At 38.1% G+C, this 20,000-nt stretch overlaps 1 protein-coding gene across 2 annotated transcripts in view; it reads right to left on the minus strand.

The window, feature by feature from the left end:
- Positions 1-16,230, minus strand: part of LOC138042044 (neogenin-like) — a 38,208-nt gene extending 21,978 nt beyond the window's left edge. For both annotated transcript variants that reach the window (XM_068887779.1, XM_068887778.1), the window contains exons 1-10: positions 15,722-16,230; positions 11,323-11,637; positions 10,187-10,483; positions 9,478-9,765; positions 7,451-7,723; positions 6,414-6,641; positions 4,213-4,462; positions 2,132-2,334; positions 1,053-1,225; positions 559-700 (exon numbers count right to left, since the gene is read on the minus strand). In XM_068887779.1, coding sequence (XP_068743880.1) covers positions 559-700; positions 1,053-1,225; positions 2,132-2,334; positions 4,213-4,462; positions 6,414-6,641; positions 7,451-7,723; positions 9,478-9,765; positions 10,187-10,483; positions 11,323-11,637; positions 15,722-15,782 — 2,230 coding nt within the window. In that variant the 5' untranslated portion in view covers positions 15,783-16,230. The remainder of the gene's footprint in view (positions 1-558; positions 701-1,052; positions 1,226-2,131; positions 2,335-4,212; positions 4,463-6,413; positions 6,642-7,450; positions 7,724-9,477; positions 9,766-10,186; positions 10,484-11,322; positions 11,638-15,721) is intronic.
- Between the last annotated feature and the right edge of the window lie 3,770 nt (positions 16,231-20,000).

The following is a 20,000-nucleotide window of genomic DNA, read 5'->3' on the forward strand; positions in this document are numbered from 1 at the left end:
CATTTAGTACGCAAAGTGCCAGCCAACAGTCATTTGTAAAATTGAGACCACTGTCAAAAAAAAACACTACAGTAGAGAACAGTAATTTAATTCAGTAATTTAATGAACAATGAATAATTCTCTTTGATTTGAATGATGCTTGATTGCACAATTTTGAGGTTTCCATTTGGCAGAACTGACCGGCCAGACCAGGCATTTGACTGTTCTGGCCAAACATTGGATTGCAAGGCTGCTGCCTAACGGTCGCCCGGTCGCCTCATTTGTGAGCATGGGCGACCAAATTTCTGAACAAGTAGCCTGAACAGGCACCCTACTTGATTGATCCTCACTTTATTGTAAATTTGATCCCAGCTGGAAGTAATTAAGTCTGGGCTCTTGAAAAAACTATGCGGGCTACTAACTTTTAATGTTGGAAGCCCGAAGCGCTCCCGGAAAATTCTCTTAGGCAGCAGCCTTGGATTGTGTACTGTTTGTTGAACCAAAAAGTCTACCATTTTTACCATTATAAACAGCATTTTCAATTTTCACAGTTGATCCACATGAATTGTTTAAATTTACCTTTGCATCTTGTAGCAACAGTGGTCGCTTGAACCCAATCACGTGTATACAGTCCCAGCCCTGAATCAGAGCCAGCTGCTATTTTAGCTTCATAAGTAACGCCTGGCATGAGGTCAATGATGGTGAATGCAAACTGGTCAGCCTATAATCAAACAAAATGTGATTCCACTTGAATTTGTTGATCATCAGGACTGTCATTAAAGGCCTAGGATGGCAATTTTCCCTAACTACATGGTGTGTCATACCCACCTCAATTAAGGGCAACAACTTTTCTCCTTTTCATTTTAATTTTGCCACCTACTTGAACAGTTAGAGAAAGTCTATTATAAAGATTATTAAGCAGTTACAAAGAAGCCTGGAAAAATCCATGCCTAAGTGGGAATTGAACCTGTAACCCTGTGATTGCAATGCACACTGCTCTATGTAAACTCTTGAAGCCATGCCTTTTATGCTCTTAAATCTCTATTCTAAAAGATGATGACTTGAATGCTAACCTCTATTCCACTTGTTGTTTTCACTTCTCTATTTCCTACTTTTCTGTACTGGATAACATAGAATGTGATTCGTCCATTAACTCTCGATGGATCAGGAGCACTCCATGTTGCAATAAGCCCTGTACCAGAACTGTCAGGTTTCAGAGCAAAATCTCTGGGAGCAACCATTGGAACTGAGAGTGAAATAAGGCAGGATATGTGACAATTAACAACTCTGTTTAGTTGCCGGAGACATCCAGGAGTTTCCACTATTGGCAACCAGTTATGAGATGGAGACTGCTCAGATGGCTGTGAAATCCTGGCAAACCCAGCCATGAGCCCCCCTACGCAGCACGGGAGAGAGATACCCGTCACACTGATAAAAACGATGAAAAAGGGTGGAGGAGGGAAGTTGAAACAAATGCCAAAAACGCCCATCAAACACGCTTTTTCCGCTATACAACTACATTGCTACTGTTACAGCCAACAGCACACCAGCAGGGAAAATCACATCACCCTCACAATGCTGCTGACCACAGCTGGCACATAAACCCTAGGCATCCTCTTGTTAACTCTGTTAAATTACACTTTGCGAAATATTGCAAGTAAAATGACTGCATAAAGAATTATATTTCTTTTACCCATTTGCCAGCCATTTCAAACCCTTGACCTTTCACAGACAGGCAGATTTGAAAAAAAAATTCAAGCAATAAAAGGAACTCAAGTCCTTGATCACTTAGGAAAAGTTTCATGAAGAAAAAAGCAATAACTGGGGGTAATGTGACACAAAGGTGGGGAAATTTATTTCACACCTTTAAAAGCCATTGACGTAATTCAGTGGATGCTGTTAAGGTAAACTGACATCCCTTCAATGTTTTTGTGCACTTAGTTCGGAAAAAAATAAAATATTGATCATAATAATAATATTTGATCAAAATTCACACTTTAAAAGTCAGTAAGACATTTTCTTCCTGGATCACTAATATGTAATTAAAAAACACAAACAAGCAAAAATGGAGTGGGGTTATCATCAAGTCCTCTGCCTTTTACCCTGTGTCTTGTGCCTTTTGCAAATAAGGAAATACAAAAGTGAAAATCACCTCCACCCTTTGTTGTTGCCTCTGTCACTGCAGTAGCTCCTCTCAAGCCAGCCTTGTTCTCAGCAAAGACAGTAATGGTATATTTAGTATAAGTTTTGAGATCACGTAGAACCCTGGTTTGCTGTTTAGTGACATCTTCCATTTCTCTTGCATTACTGCTTGTATCTTTATAAGTGATAACATATCTGGAAACTGAGTTTGGCCTGCAAAGAGTGACAGAAGTAGCAACGTCACAAATTCGCATTAAATGAATTTCCCTCAAGGATTGCGTACAAATCTCATAGATTGATTGAATTATTTCTAAAAGAAGAGGGCTGATCTTGAAGTAAGATGAGACTTCAAAACTCTCCTGGTTATAGTTATTGCAGGTTGACATCTTTGGGGTTCTCAGTGGATTTTTTAAACAGACAGCAAAATTGCAAAAACAGGCAGATGATAACTCAGCCTGATGGAATGAGTACAAGGTCCATAGGGCAGAGGGGTCCAGGGGAATCCTCTCTGTGGAAAAGTTTGAAATTTTAGATTTCTGGAGGTGCAATTTCCTGCATTTGGGGAGGCGAATTTCTAGCTGAAACCATTTAATATCCGTAGATTGATTTTTCTCGTTTTAACATAATTATGTTCAACACAAAATACACAATTTTGTTCAATGAGAAGAGCTGCTTTAAAATGAAAAGTATCACATACAGTACAATGTGTGTTGGATGAGATGACAAATCGACACTTCGCCGCTTGTCTTAAAAGCCAGCGACACATGATCATGTATACTAGGCGATCGCTGCAATTGGCTAAAATCGCCTACTGTGCCCTAGTGTGCTGCGTTTTTTTACACCCGTTGCAGTGAAATACTGAACGATTCAACCAATAAGACCTTATGATTTTATCACATCACTACATAAAAATCAGGAGAACTTTCTATTAGAACCCGGCACCCGGGTACTAGCACCATGCTAAGTACAGTGACCGCCTTTGCGCAAAGGCTCCAGGTCTCAGGATCAAAAGCCAGACTAGCTATATAATTATAGGGGTGCCCGCTTACGTTATCACAAGGTCCCTTCCACTTTAAAACTGAATGAAACTACTGAAAAATGGAAGTGTGGACAGATGAAAGACAAGACCCCTGGGTACAAAAGTGGAGTGGAAAGTTGCTGCAATCAGTGTATAAAATCACCAGGTGCGCCCATAAACGAAGAGCAAAGAAATTTGCCAGCAATTTTTGCTGGAATCGGCAGACAAAATCACCTAGTGTGTCACTGGCTTCACGCACAATGCATTTTCAGAGCGTGGTTGTTGTTAGCCTGCGAACACAGATGCATTAGAAGGAGAGAAACGACCGCCGTTCTGAAACCTACGCAACTAGCAAACTTGGAAAAGCGCAACATCCAAACTTTTGTCACGAACCAAGTAACAAATAATGAATAATTGTTTTTCTCTAAATGTCATCCTTTCGACACGAGTTTTGAATATCTTTTTAATAAAGAAAATTTCATAGCCTGAACAGGCGGCTACCTTTACACTCACAGCCAGTGGATACTAAAACAACTCTTCACCTCAGACTTGGTGACTATCAGTGAATAACTGTTAAATAACATATTATGGAAAGATTCCCCTTAATTAAGGGCTTTATTATCGCACAAAACTGATTATAACAGAGCTTTGTATGCATGCACAGTTGGTAGATAAATCATCCACATGTGCCTAATTAGGTAACAATCCTTTTATAATGTGTCTTCGTGTTTACAGTGCAACGCACCTTACCGTGGCCACCCAACAAAATTTCACATTTGACAATGTAACTATGTGTAAATACGTCAACTCAACAACCCATGCAACGGTGTTCAACTTACTACTGTGCACACTTTGCAAGGAGGCATGATAGTCAATCAAATTCACACATCCTGATTGGCAGACAATTTGTAAAACACTTTGTTAGGTGGCCACGGTAAGGTGCGTCACACTGTAAGTGTTATCCAAGGATAATAATTTATTATTCTTAACAATAATATTATTACGCCATTAAAGTTTAAAGAGGCCAAGAAATACATGTGGATGTATGTACCTTGGAAGCTCAATATACTTACCCAGTGTCAGGTACTGCCCATGTGACCCTTATTGATGATTCTGTTTCTGCCTCGGCAACTAAATCACGAGGTTTTCCAGGAACCTTAGAGCTTGAGTATGTTCTGGCTATTACTTGCTCTGAAATAATTCCTGCCCCGCGCTGGTTTTTGGCAAATACACTAAACTGATACTCTGTATCAGGCTCAAGATTAGAGAACAGTTTTACAAAGGTGTCTCCAGATATGTTTACTGTGTTTACAGCTGGAGCATCTAAGAAACAACAAAACTCAATCAAAACTTATTTATGGTGACTAATATTGCATATTCGGCTGATGATTATGTTTACATGTATGCCTTTAAATCAGGATGCAGCTATTACATTGGCCCCTCCATTGCTTCAGGGAACAACGGATACAAAAAATACACAACCAAAGCAATGAAGCCTTATAAATAAATTAAAGCTGCATCCTCCTTCCAAAAAGGCACCTGATTATCACTACCTTGAATAATCAGAAGCCTGATATATATAGATTTTGCCAAGCCCAAAAGCGGAGCTCCCATTTATTAAGTTTATTCTTACAATAGGTTAACCTGGCTCGAGCCTGCAATCCAATAGAAACCCAGTACCTGGTCAAAGAAAAAACAGCTGACCGCATGATCAATGAGCTCCAAACTTGAGCCTGTGATATGGTCAAGTGATACTGGTCAGTGGATACCTTGTTTTGACAGGTGTCAATTGATCCTAACATGGATGTCCAATATAAAAGATGTACGCTGTAAATTAGCTGGAGTATGGCCGCCTCGATGAGCTCTAAACTTGAGCCCGCGACATGGTCATGTGATACTGGCCACATTGGCATACATAGAGGGGTGGATGGTCGTATGGAGACCCAAACCAAATTTTCTCACACAGATGGGTTACCATATTTTCTTACTCATGGTGCTCCGCACACGTGCCCTGTAATAACAGCAAAGTTGGACTGCTTTTGATCGTAATTCTTCTCCCCACTCATGGAACAACCATGTACATGTAAATCATCTTTAATATAGTATGGACTTTGCAAATTAAGGTTCAATAATATTTTATCATTATCATGAATTTCTTTAGACATTCATTTAGCAGCAAGTTCCACACGGAAAGTGAATGTCATAACAAGTAATGGCATGTGTAACCCTTCTGTTGTAGCACCCAAGGAACCTTTTAATGGTTTAAATATGCCCACCACGTTGTTTAGTTGTCTGTTGTACATTTCTAGTAAAGCTTTTACTGTTCCACCATGTTCATTGAACTGAAGAGTAGCAGATCAATAAAATGTTTTTTTTCAGAGCCACCCCTATTCTTTGAAGAACCACCAAGTTAAAAAAGTTAATGGCCAAAATGATTTGTCAATCATACTGTAGGTCAATTTGGCAAAATTGTATTTGTTGTGCAAAAGTACTCAACTATAAGATGCACCCAGAGTTGAGAACAATTTGAGAGTACAAAGAGAAATGTTAACTGAAAAAATGCTGAAAAACTATGGTAACCCAGACGAAGTTCTGACAGACTACCACAGCAAGTTGTGCTTGCATGTATGTTGTCAGTACTCTACAACCTGCATTCCTGGGCAAATTCTCTCTCAAATTTTGCAATAAAATTTTCTCTACTTTGTTGACCAAGCTTATTTGCACATTTTTTAGGACGTTGCCAACTAATTCAAAGGTATTTTTGCGTTGTTTACTGAATATGCAGGGAAAGCAGATCTTAACAAGACAGTGTTGTTGAAATCCAAAAAGAAAACTGGGGGTAACCATGCATTTTTCAAAGATAGTTAATCAACAATTTTTGTAAAAAGCTTTAAAATACAAAGCAATGTAAGGAGTTCTTTTCCAAATTAAAGCTTAATTATCTCTGAAAAATGTGTGGTTACCCCCAATTTTCTCTTTGGATACCAAGATCACTTGTTTAGTTCTGCTTTCTCTGCATAGTTTTGAACCACACAAAAATATCCCTGAATGAATAAGGACCATCCATAGGAAATCCAAGTATCTTGAGATGCGCAGAATGTATCTGCAATAACAATAGTAGGCACCTTCCTTAAGGAAGGTGCCTACATCGCTACCTTCCTTAAGGACCTGTTAGGGGGAAAAAAACAAGAAAAAAACTTCGCCAGACAGATACCCGCCACCTTAAAATCACTTTTGAACCAAAACCAAAGCAAAATGTATTATGCTAACTTACCACCAGGGGAAACTTGAACATAAATGCAGACATATTCCAGGATCTTTCCATTTGGAACCAGGGGTGGTGACCAAGTCAACTTTATTTCTGTATCTGAAAGTGCACGTGCATCCACGTTCTCAGGTCTCTCTGGGACAGGTTTTGACGTTGTTTGCGATGTTGTACTGGTTCTTGATGTTGGCTTTGTCGGAGTAGTTGGAGATGGTGTAGTCACCGGGAGGGGCTCTCCTGTAAGAGAAAGTATTGACTTGACTGTCACAAAATATTTGCTTTTTGGCCAACTTTCAGGTGTATGTTTGGCAAAACTGGCCTTACCAGAAAAAAAAGTACACTTATCCTAACCATGGCTTGAACACAACTTTACTCACTGGTTACTCATTTGACCTTTAGGACTTGTAACCAATTTTGCGGAGCGACCCATATCAAAATCAGCTTCATACATTTTGGATAATATCTGATTGGCTCCCATTGACGGACAGGTGCTTATTTCTTGTGAACAGAATACCGTATACCAGGCACTTTCCAGTCTTCTTGGATAAGGACTACAACCTGTAGGCCTTGTCTCCAAACCCTTGTTCATAAACACTGTGGAATGTTTCACAGGAAGCCAGGATTTTCAATAAGAGCGAGCTATTTTACTTCCATTTGCACCTTTTTTGATTGAGAATTTTATGGCAATATTTTATGAATAATAGTCATAAGAAATATCTGCTGAATAACACAACCCTTGGATCTTCCTAGCTTTGTTCACGAAAAAGCAAAAGAATCCTGCTCCAAAATGCAGGAAATGCATTTTAAAAAGGCCCCTGAACCCCTCTCAAATGCACGTGTCTAAATGCACTTGGTCCTTTTTTCCCTACACTAAAAATTTAGCCACATACATTCTCATTCAAAACCCTTGGAAGCACAAATAAAAAATTTATTGCGTTTAAAAAATTATCGGAAGTGGTTAAAATCATTCTGTTGACCTCAAGAAAATTTGAAAATTATAAGCATCCAGGCACTTCTGTGATCAATCCCAATGACCTGGTCTTTACCTGCTCGATAGACAAAGAGCTGTGCGGATGCTTGAAATTCCCCTGAGTGACCCTTGGCAAAGCACTGATACACTCCTGTATCTAATGTTACCAGATCTTGAACTTGCAAGAAACCATCTCCAACATTAATGTAACCTGAATTGGTTAGCTTTACGCCATTTAAACTCCACGAAATGTTGGGTTTTGGAATTCCTTCAGCCTCACACTCAAATCGCACACTGCTCGCAGCATAAGCATGCACATCCCTTGGTTTCTTTGTAAAAACTGGGCCATCTAAAAATGAAAGCAGGATGTTCAAAAACTTTCACTGATAAGCAATGGTTGCAAATAAGTATCGACAGCCAACAAGAAGGGAGAGTTGGCTACTTGACTCACAAAGTCGGCTACTTTTTCCATTAAATTAATGTACAGTAAATTAAGACAGATTACCATTAAAGCCTGTGAATAAGCCGCACCTTTTTGCTTTAAAAACTAAGGGTAAATTGGGGGTGCGGCTTATCTTCGGAACAACTTGGAAATCAAATTCTAATTGACCTTATGGTATGCACATTTATCTAACAACAACAGTGTTGTTGATAATCATTGCCTTTTAAAATAGCTGTGGCTCCTAAAGGAGCTGTATGTGACTTAAATTTATCTATAGCAAGCATTGCTCTCCAAGATCCAGCAGGTACAAAACACAGGTCACAGGTCATTGTTTTATCAATGCAGAAAGTATCCTAAACATTCATAAACACTAACCTTAGGCCTAATTAGGCCTAAACAAAAGTTTTTAGGCCTAAGGTTAGCTTTTATGAATGTTTAGGAAACCTACTGTATTGGTAAAACAATGACCTGTGACCTGTGTTTTGTACCTGCCGCTCCAAGAGCTTGCCATAACTGTTTTTGTTTAGCTGAGGAGTGGAGTTGGCAGACACTTTCTGGTTTGTATGTCATAGTCACAAAATCGTCGCGCTGCATTGTGTCAGCGGTTCAGCAAAACAATGAGCCCGAAATACTTGTGTGTAAAGAAACCGCTAAAAATGGCGAATGATCAAAGGAACGGAGTTGTGAACAAAACATTGCATCTAAGTTACGCTATCTTCAGATTGAAAGAAAATCCACAGGGAGAAACAAAATAATTCCTTATTTATTTTTGCAAAATCAGCAGCAAAGTGGCAACTGCTAACCCTTTTGTTTCGAAAGAGTGAAGGTGAAAACAAGTCGCAAATTTGCAACTCCTACAGATATTTTAGTCGCAAAGGGAAAAACTGTAGCCACAAATGGGACTGTATCAGTCGCAATGTCAAGCCCTGTACATAAGCGAATGTTATGTTTGGGATTGCCAGTAATGAGACAAGATGCTCAATTTGATCTCACAAAGTGATTTTGAGACAAGATATGAAAATTTCGTTGCAATTGCGCAAATTTTAGTCCCAAAATCATCACGCTGTATTGTGTTGTCAGCAATTTAGCAAAACAAAATATGAGCCTACCATACTTGTGAGTAAAGAAACCGCTGAAAATGGCGAGTGATCGAAGGAATGGAGTTGTGCACATAACATCGCAGCTAAATTACACTACAAAGTGGCAACTTCTAACCCTTATGTGTCGAAAGAGCGAAGGTGAAAACAAGTCGCAAATTTACGACTTCTCCAGATATTTGAGTCTCTAATGCGACTGTATTGGTCGCAATTTGAAGCCCTGCAGTGTATGCTTCATAGTGACCTTTATCAAAATCAAGATACACCTCATCACTGTACCAGAAATACTAAATGTAGACACAAGAGTTTGCTGGACAAATAGGTTAGTTCCAGTCAAATGAAAGTTTTGCATTTCTAAGGTGTTTCTAAGGGAAGGTAGTACAGTGTGCATTTTTAAAAATCACTTAAGGACAGAACAAAGGGATTCAAATGAAAGCTACAGTACTGGCCCTCGGGTCAAGCATATTCTGAGCAGAGTTGTGCCATGCCACAACGCAAAAACAATGACTAATTGCTACTGACAATACTTATTACTGTTATGTAATCATTGCTAAAGTCACTTACAATGTACATCCAACTTTGCAGTAGCATCAATTGATCTGGTCCTACTTGATACACGACAAGTGTAGGTTCCTGCATGCGACACTGATACAGACTGTATCATCAGGTTTCCCTGACCTAACATGGAATACCCCTGACTTCCAAGGGAAATTTGTAAACCATCTTTAAGCCAGGTGAACCTGGGATTGGGATAACCATTTGCCAGACATTCCAGTACAACCTTGCTTTTGGCTATGGCCACTGTGTGTTTGGGTCTGGTATCAAAATATGGATCACGAGGAAAAGCATTTTCTGTACAAAGAATATCAATGCATTAAACAATGCCTAGCTACACGGTACAATAAAGAATTGGGGGGAAAATTAACTTCACTAATGGTTTTACATGTATATCAATCATTAATAATACAATCAAGATAAGATAGGCTTGCGTTCAATATCTTTAAAGTTAAGAGGATAAGCATTTATCAGAGATACTACTAAATGTTTAAACGTATGCAAGCCTTACAAACATTTGCCTGACCTGGAAAGTGATCTCTAGGCTCTCATACCACATTGATAATTGAGAAATATTGCAGCGGCACGATAAAATTAATGTTGAACTTTCTCAGGACAAAGAACAGGTTACTTGTACAGTAGTCAAGACAAATTGTTAATAAAGTTAATTTACCATGATGATGGTGATTCACTGTCAGTCATTATTTCCTATACAGACCTGGCATAACTTTAACAGATCCTGCATTTGTGCTGATGTGAGTCTTTCCAGTGATGTCATTAGTAGCAGTGCATTCATAGTCCCCCTGATCCTCAAATCTGATGTTCCTGATCTGAAGTGCCCCATCAGGAATCAAAGTAAAGTGTTCCCCAGTAGTGATGGAGGCATTGGATCCTCGCTTTCTCCAAAAAATTATAGCTTTGGGATTCGAATGCTTAACATCACAAAAAAGTCTTGCTGTATCATCATGTGTAACTTTTAATAATGGTGGAATTACAGATACTTTAGATGAAAGACCTAAAAAAAATAAAGAGAAGTAAAAAAATAGAGATGAATAGAATTTTATCAACAGTGACTTTGGCATACTCAAAAAACTCCTTCATTGGCGTTGCACCATTGAACCGATTACTACAGTAGTTCCCATGGTCTAACACAAAGCTAAAAGCCAGGACACTGGTGGGAGCTTAACTACATAGCTTAACTTAATGAAGGTGTCTCAATTTCAAGGGAAGGTCTTATTAGAAGGATAGACTTTATTCCCCACGGACTCCAAAATGGCCGCCGATTGAAAAAGGTGAATTGCCTACTCCACAAGCGAAATGTAAAGGGTCTATTTGCAAATGAAGAGTTACAGTGTTCTGTAACCCTGGGAAAACATTTATAAGTGAAGGTTGTCTTACAAAGTACTCAGAGATTTCAAGATGGAGTTTATGCAAAGTTCAGACAGATCTCCACGCAAATGGTAATGCTGTTTGCTCTGACCCTTTCACAACACCAGTGGCCAAGCCACCTCTAAAATTCCTTCCTAAATGTATATACACAAGAACAATATTATAAATCTGTAAACATGACCACAACAACAAGGTTTATACAAACAGGTACTTGCACTTCTTTTTTCTTTTCCTTTCTTGTCACGACATATTTGACACTCAAAGATAGATTATAATGGAAAAGAAGGGACTGGCCCCCTGGAATTACTACTAATATCTTAAAAAGGGAAAGCAATCACTGTAAGAACAATTTTGTAAAAACAGATCCAAGGTTAGGTGAGTATACAGCGACAACAAAAACTATATTATTAATACCATGCCTTCTTACTTAAATTAAACTTATTTGCAAACTGAAGTTAAACTTACCAGCAATGATGACACGCGCACTCCTGCTGATAACCTGATAATCCCTGGATTCAAAGGAAGATTCTGCCTCACAATGATAAATGCCTTCATCTGGCTTATCAGTTTTATTATGTATTATCTCCATAAAATATAGGGAACCATCTTGTTTTATCATTCTTCGACTGTCCAAAGTCACTTGGATTCCATTTCTTTTCCACGTTATGGAGGGCTTTGGATTACCCTCAACTTCACACTTTATAATAGCAGATTTGCCTTTCCTGACATAAGTGTCTGATGGCTCTTGAATGAAATGCGGTGCACGTGAAGCTAAAGATCCTGCAAATGATTACAAAATGCTGGTAATAATATAAACTACAGCCCAATTGTTTTTCCATATACAGAAAAGATTTACATACTGTTTAAAAAACAAGTAGCATTGTTATGTAGCTGAATTTTTTCCCCCAACAGTGTGCACTCTCATTGGTTACTTCGAGGTCACATGACATTTAACAATAAAACTGTTTCCCACCAAAAGTCTCCGAGCGGGCAACAGTGTGAAATCTATGATGTCAGAGGCACTGTTGTAACCTGGAAATGTTGACCGACGACCACCATTGTTGTTGCCATTGCACATTTCACATTTTTCATTGTTTTAACAAATCACTTGATGAATGGTCCCTCGGGAAACATTTCATTTTCTTTCCTTCAAATTTCAATATTTCCCTCCACTGTGCCTCAGGAAAACATTGAGATTGTCAGGAAACAAAATGAACTGTTTCCTTCCGGACCAGTCATTAAGTGTTTAGTGTTTTATCAGCCCGATAAAACACGTGCTGTGAGGGTTTTAAACAGCTTCAAAAACATCTCACAAACAGCATGTCCCTCAGGGGTCCGGACAAAAGTTTAAAATGTGAGGGGAAGATATTAGCACACAAGAAAAATAAGGTGGGCCTCATAACTACTCTTTATATATAAGGAGTCTAATAAGGAAATCGTGTTTTATCAGGTTTATAACTTATACGCATGACATTTTATTGATGTTTCAAATGATAGGCTGTTAGGTTCATTAATTCTTAATGAATTTTTTAATTCCACACCATCATAATACTACCTACAAAGTAATAAACAACACGTGGAAATCCAGAAGGACGTAGTGAATGTGGTAGTGTCCCTTAGACAAAGACTCTAAATGCTTACAATAACAAACGATTTTAATGCACCTTCAAAACATCGAGCACATGGACATAACGTGAAGGAAACCTAATCCCAACATCCCTCACAGGATAACCATGAATTCACAATATCCGGTTACTAAACTTCCTGTTTGTGAACATTACAAATGTGCTTCCTTGAAGCAATCCCCTCAATTTTTCACCATATCCTGACGTGGCTCTAAAAATATATTGGTTGCAACATTTGGCATCAGTCTTTCTCCTCCATTTATTTAACATGGCAGACTGCAAAGTGGCAACGGCGAGTGCAAATAACTAGGAATTCATAAAAATAACCAATGTCCAAAAAAGTGCAGAACATACAGCAAAAGGTTTATTGATATTCTAGATGTTTTATTGAATTAAAATACATTAAAATGGATCAAAGTGAAAGGGTGAGAATCGTGTAATTCAAGCTTCTCGCTAAAGTAGGCAGCAATAACTTAGGGAGTAGCCAGCGGAATTCGCTGGTTCGCCACTTCTAATGAAACCTCTGTCAGTGTACAGTTATTTGCAAGTCTATATAATTATAAAATGTACATAATCCAGAACATACAGTAAGAATAATGAAATCATGTGATAGGCAATGAGGAGCTATAATTACTATGACTGTCAACAAAACTTCATATTGATTTTTGCTTGGGACCATGTTGTCCCAAGCAAAAATCAATTATTACGCACATACTGTACAACCTACTCCTTTTAAAGCTCCCCAACCTTTAAACATTTACTGGTTACATACTTTCAGTATAATATTTACTATTTCAATAACTATATACCAATTTCTTTCTGGCTCTCAAAATCACTAGACATTAGATTTAACAATGATCACGTTTATGTCAAACAGCAGCTGCTCAATATCTGCCGCTTGCAAGCAGGTTTTTCTCCACGATTGGCAAACTGCAACTTTCAGAATGCTGTTTGCCATAAATGTGATTCTTAATCTCTCTATCATCCATTTTTATCAGCACATGCCATTTTCCTAGCTGGCACAAAAAAGGAAAACAATTATTATTATCCACACTTATCATTTTTAACTCTGTCAAGTTAAATTGTGACAAATTAAATATATGTAGCATCCAATTGGAGACCAATTTATTATTATAAATAAATTCTTTCTAAGAAAGTTAAATATATAACATATGGCACCATTGTTAAAGATCTTCAAAACTAAATGCAGTAACTGATGGTAATAATTATTGTTAGTATATAATAGTGCTCTCCGCACACACAATCTTGGAAAGCTACTTACAGAAATAACATTAGGCATTTCAATCAGTGTAAAGAATAAATCTGTACTCTGGATGAAACCAACAAAATTTTCTTTTGGTTGCAACTGATAGAGATGAATCAAGCCTTTGTAAATTCCAAAAGAAATGCATGGGCCAGTATTGAGCATCCTGGATTTCTTTTCTAACAGCCAACAATTTTAATTGCTGTTAAAATCAGTGAAAATCATTAAAAAATAAGTGAATGTCAGGTTTTGCTGAAGTTGATAAGTTATTTTAAACCCAAGAAAGTGATAAAGCTGTTTGAACAATTTACTTACATGGGTATTTAAATATTAAATTAAGCTGGAATAGTGATGATAACCATTAGTATGTCTGAGACTGAGCCACGTTTGGGTCAGATTAGCTGTATTTATTACATACAGGTTGTAGGCTGGGCAATAAAATCTCAGTCTGATAATACATGTCCATAGGACATATGTAATGAAAAAGGATTAGGCATAAGCAAGAATTCACATGATATCAAAGGCTAAAGTACAAGTAGGCCAAAATTAAACCAACATGGCAAACCAAAATGTATGGTTATGATGGAGGAAGCAAATTAGTTGTACATGTATTCATATAATGTCATAATGCACACTTCTGTATGTCATTATGTGGAGTGGCTGAAACACAAAATGGATTCATATAAACTGCAAAATTTATAAATGAAATGTTTAAATTTGTACACAACAAAAGAAACTGGTCACATTATCACCATAGAAAAATTACTATTTTAATGGACACAATATTAAGGCTTCATACAGCTGTCCCTTAAATTAAACACCATTTTCAAACCGAAGTCATCAAGAGAAGCCGACAAGCAAGAAAAATAATTTCCGGTGTTTTAAAAAGATCTCAACAAACACGGTGTTTCAATTCTTATTACTAGTCTGTTAAAAAATATGGTAATCGCTATTTCCCATACAATATCTCAGGCAAAGATATTATCACGATATATTACTTTACAAATGCGATAATTCTTAGTTGTTAATCTTGGAAGGATTAGGGTTCGCCCTTGCTTAAACGAAGAACATCAGTGATTAACAATATAAAAGATTTTTATGCCGCTCCTTTCACACCCTTGTAACTGAAAAAAGTGTAATTAATTTTGAACAATAAAGTCATAAATCAGGGAATATTTTACCGGGAGAAACGGGAGACTAAATTGATTTTAATATTGAAGCCTGCCCAGAAGGAAAATCACCATTGTTAGATCGCGTCAACCGTTTGAAGTTATCATTTTAGGCGAAATCCAAACTCCCCTCTTATGTCACGGCAAAACAGTGGTCGGAAGAGGCAAAAACTGTGCCGGACAGATGCAAACCTTAACACCGCGTTACTGAGCCAAAAAAAACCCAATGAACTCTCAATGGAACTCTCAACGTCTGTCGCTTCAAAGGGAAACGGAGAGATCAGAAGTTAACAGTTTCTTTCACATCAGCGAATGAATTGCCATTATTTCGATACAGAAAATGAAATGCAATTCTTTCACGATCATCGTACGCGACTTAAGTGAATGACAGCGTACTACTAAGCAAAAGTATTATTACACCGTTTTTTCTCGCAAATCTCACTGTGAAATATCAAACAGAGATTTCTGAGTTACGTATGCGGTCTGTAGACGTATAAAATTCTCGTTAGGAAGTCATTCAATGCCAAGAAGCTCGTGATGTCGAACGCACGCAAAAAGTAAACACAACGGCTCAGTGACTGCACACGTTTTAGAATAAGATACGTACGTACACGACCAAGCTGAAGACGAACCGGAACGAATTAAACTGTGCGACTAATATCACAAGCTCCTCACAAATAAATAAGTCACATACAAGCAAGATCATCGTTTGATGTCGGACAAAAATAACACATTCATAACGTGCTTGTACTCATGCCAAACGGTAAGAAAACAACCAAGGACACTGAATGAATACTCGTTCCTACCTGAAATGGCGGCTAACTGTACAAATGCGACCAAGCAAGCTTTGCAGCCGAGAAATCCCATTGTCCTTGCGTTCACGCGGACGCTAAAAAAGAGTTAGAAAACAAAATAACGATGCTTTCACAATGTTTATATTTTTCACCTCGAACGCCAAGTTCACCGCATCGTTCAAACTCAGTAATTAATGAATCGCCTGAGGACAGATACTGTGTGAAAGGCTTCTAGGGACGTCATGCGGCATCACTCTCTCCACCAATCACAGCGCTGCATTTACCGCCCCTTTTGTGACCTCCAAAAAAATCTCAGCTGTTGTCGAAAGAAGCTTCCACAACTTCCAGCTGAACTGTATCTTTGCGTATCTGTTTTCATTCCACTAAGTTTTTCTTCAAAGTTCTGTGTTTTTCTTTAACACGACTGCCTTTATGCAATCATTGCAGGGAATCGAACTAAATCTGCCGCTAATCTCGCGCAGGGAAGCCCATCGCAGTCAAAGCTGAGAATTTGCAATGGTCCAGCCTTGGACACCGCTAAAACTTTAAGATAACAATTAAGTCATTGTATTTAAAACACAAAGGAAAATTACTTCTGCTTGAAAGTACATGCAAATCTGCTCTTTACGTGAATGCGTCGCATTGTTTCTGTACGAGTTCGTAAAGTTAAAGCCAGCTTGCCGTTTCAAAACACAAAAATTAGTGAACGTTTTATACAGAGGAAGAAAAATGAAGAATTATCCCTGTATTCTTTATGGTGGTGATAAGTTGGCGTCGAGTAGGTCCCAGCGTTTATTTGTATTGGAATTATCTTGCACTAATAAAGCGTCAAAACATGAACTCTAAAGCAAACAATTTTATGAAGAACTTGAGATGCTTTGAAAAACATTGTCAACTTGACTCCCTGCGCTGCATTTTTATACATCAAGTTAAAGACGCGTTCAAGTTTATTTTTCCAAGTAAGAAAAAGGAAGGAAAGGTCTTGATTACGAAAATATGTAAGAAAATATTTGAAATAATCGTGCTAAGTTCTCCTCGATAAAACTAGTAATTATTTAATTGAGTAGATTGGGCTTTTTTTAACTTTCCAGTTCAATTGTTTGATCACATATCTTTACTCCTTGACTGAAAATCAAGGGAAGTATTTCGCATAATTATATTTTAATAGCAGTGAAAATGCACTTACTGGGCCTAGTGAGCCACCTGTATGACTCTCTCAATCACGTGTTGTTCCCTGCCATTTTTCGATTTTCGATGTCTTTGAAATTTTCTCAGGTTCATAGCTATATGTATATTGAGATAACAGCCACCCTGACTGCTGAATCGGCCAGCCCCCCCCCCCCCCCCCACTCCCCCATATAAAGCTATGTATACATTCATAATAAAACTCTGTGGGCAATTAAATGAAAATGCACACAAACTTTGAAACCTAGCGCGTCCAAATTCAGTCAATTTACAGTAAAGATAACACGACGAGGCGAAGAATTTGCCTGAGTGATTTTAAAATTCCACAGTTGCTACCCAGGCATTGTTACTTCCATAATTCTTTTTTTTTTTTCCTAAATGGGTTTTATTTGAGAAGAGATAGAGATCAACTTTCGAAATCAAAGGTATAAATGAAGAACAATCATGAACCGTTCCTAAATAATAATACTAACTTGAGTGGAAGATGATGATCACTCTCACACACGTCGACGCCTCACAAAGCAGTCCTAGCCTTACTGATGATAAGTTTTGTGCCGAATAGTTCAACTGTATCGTAAAACAAACACAAACAAAGCTTATTAGACAATTTTATCTATAGCCTTAAAAGAAAACCCTGCTTACAATTTATTGTCACTTTCTAGGCCCCCCTGGAAGAAGATTCATATTACGATGCCGTATCTACAGTGACGGCGAAGCCACAAAACAATAACTCAGACTCTTTCTTTCTTTTCTTTTTTTTTTTTTGAAAAAAAAAAAATCGTGCTGGACTTGCGAAACGCAATATAACACATTTTCTTAGCCCTATACTCTGCAAAATAACAATTCGAAATAAGCAAATTTAGGCCTGATTTTCACGACGGTAGCCTACGACATTGAACTGGGTTTTATTTTCTTGTCTTCTAGCCGTTGGTAACAACCCAGCTAAAGAAAACCGAGCCCCTAATGTACGCCACGGACGAGATGGAATAATACAAACTACTTAGGATCATAAGTTATATTTTGAAGTGATATTTTCTTCGCGCACTGCTTTCTCCTGCGGCGGAAGAATCCTGCTCTGAATTACCCGAGGGAGAGGGGGGGGGGGGGGGAATCCTTATACCATTTTCATTTTTGACTAAGTCTTAATTTTCAGAAAATAACTAAAACTGGAATGTGTATTTCTCATGCAGTCCCCAATATTTTTTTTACCGTCGCTGCAAGTGCAAGGTCTTCTTACACTGGCACAAAGACCTCACTTCCCCGTTTGCCTTCATCTTACATCTAAACGTAATTCTATCTTTGTCAGCACTGCAGGATTAGGTTTCTGTAGTGCGGTTAATTATTTCTCCATATTTGCCTTACAAACTATTTGATTCTTCATGTAATCAAAGTTTTTCAATAATAGGGAATACTCTTCACCGGGAACATAGCATATTTAAGAGTTTTTCTGCCAAAAACTTCACGAACTCACCTGAACGTCTCCAGACTGCATCTAGTAGGAAACTGAGTATAACAGTTCGTATTCTTATAACTCTACGAAAACGTTCAAGAATTGCGGATGGGTGAGGCTTTAAAAATATCGGGAAAATTCCCTATGAGTTCATCGATCTTCATGCAGTTCAAGTGTGTCCCCCAGACAAATTGATATTTGAAGCTCCACAAAAAGCGGGGGCGTACGTAAAGAAAAAACACTCAAGAAAAATTGACGAAAACTATTAGCGTATATTGTATTATACCTCGGATTACCGGTTATTTTTTCCTATTCAACGCCAGTTGTTTTGTACGGGTGAACTGGAATTCAAACTAAGGCAAAAGCATTCGTTTACGCAAGGATGTAATATTGAGCCCAGTTATGCAATATATCTAATCATAGCTTCCGACAACGGTTAATTAACTATAAACGCCAGTCATCACAGTTTTTTAAACCATGCATCTGAAAAGGAACTGAAAACATCATGCAATCTCAAATTGGCTCTGTATTCGATAAGCGAGCTAACTGGATGAAGATATGGATCTATATATGGATCTAGGTGTATTTATTTATATATATAGATATACCGGTAACAAATTTGAAATACTAGGCAGTACACACCTTTCACTTGAACGGCTATGATAAGCCAATTCATTGCACTTTATTGACCCGCTCTGCGCCTTGACAAGACTTCGCTAGAATTTGATAAATGATTTAATGAGGCTTATTGACCGAAATAATGATAAATTTTCCTGTCAAGATAAACTTCATGAAAAACAACGCTAAACAGCGGGACGCAAACGTAGCGGCGGCTTGTCAACGTAATCGTTATAAGTGTTTTGGTCGACATTTGCGGACATGGGGAAAAAGGCCAGTCTTCGCGGTTTCGTGTCTCAAACAACGCAGTGAAATGAAGGCACGGTATTTAAAAAACCGCGATAGAATACTAAAAGGCCCTAGTTAATTCTTGGGAGGATTATAGCGCTGAGGGAGGAAACTTATTCCCATATAACAGTTGCTTACCTACGAGTAGCCGTACCCTCCCGCTGAAGAAACTACGGGGCGGGTACGGCTACACGAAGGCTAAAAAGTTCCCGTCCTTGGTTATGCACAAAGCTCTATAATTTCAAATAATGCTTGGCAAAGATGTCCAAATTTTAGAGAACAGAATTAAACATCAATTTTAGCTGAAATGTTGGTGGTTCGGTGTGGCAATGATCATTGGGTTTCAACGGTAACCAAATTGGTCACCAGGAAAGCCTTAGTCTTGAGATAACAGGGGAGAGTTTTAACATCGCATTTACGTGAAACGAGAAACGGCTCAAGCTGCTGTTTGTCATAAAAGCAGAAAAATTCTCTCATTGTATGTCATCTCCCTCTTTTCACAAGACACTTGATACCATGAAATAACATATATATAAAACACACAAATCTTTTCCGCTTTTGATAAATTTGACCTATCGTCTACCGTCTATCGTCTATCGTCTACCGTCTGTGTTTTAGCACATGCCGATATTTTTTGAAGTGCAGGTAAAAGACGAGATGCGAAGTGATAATTTGCACTTATCTGGACAATTTGAGGAATTGTCTCTTTTGACACCTGAAAAATCCAGGGGGATTCAACGGGATTAGACC

This window comes from Montipora capricornis, chromosome 3 (assembly GCF_036669925.1).
Source record: "Montipora capricornis isolate CH-2021 chromosome 3, ASM3666992v2, whole genome shotgun sequence".
Classification (NCBI taxonomy): Eukaryota; Metazoa; Cnidaria; class Anthozoa; order Scleractinia; family Acroporidae; genus Montipora; species Montipora capricornis.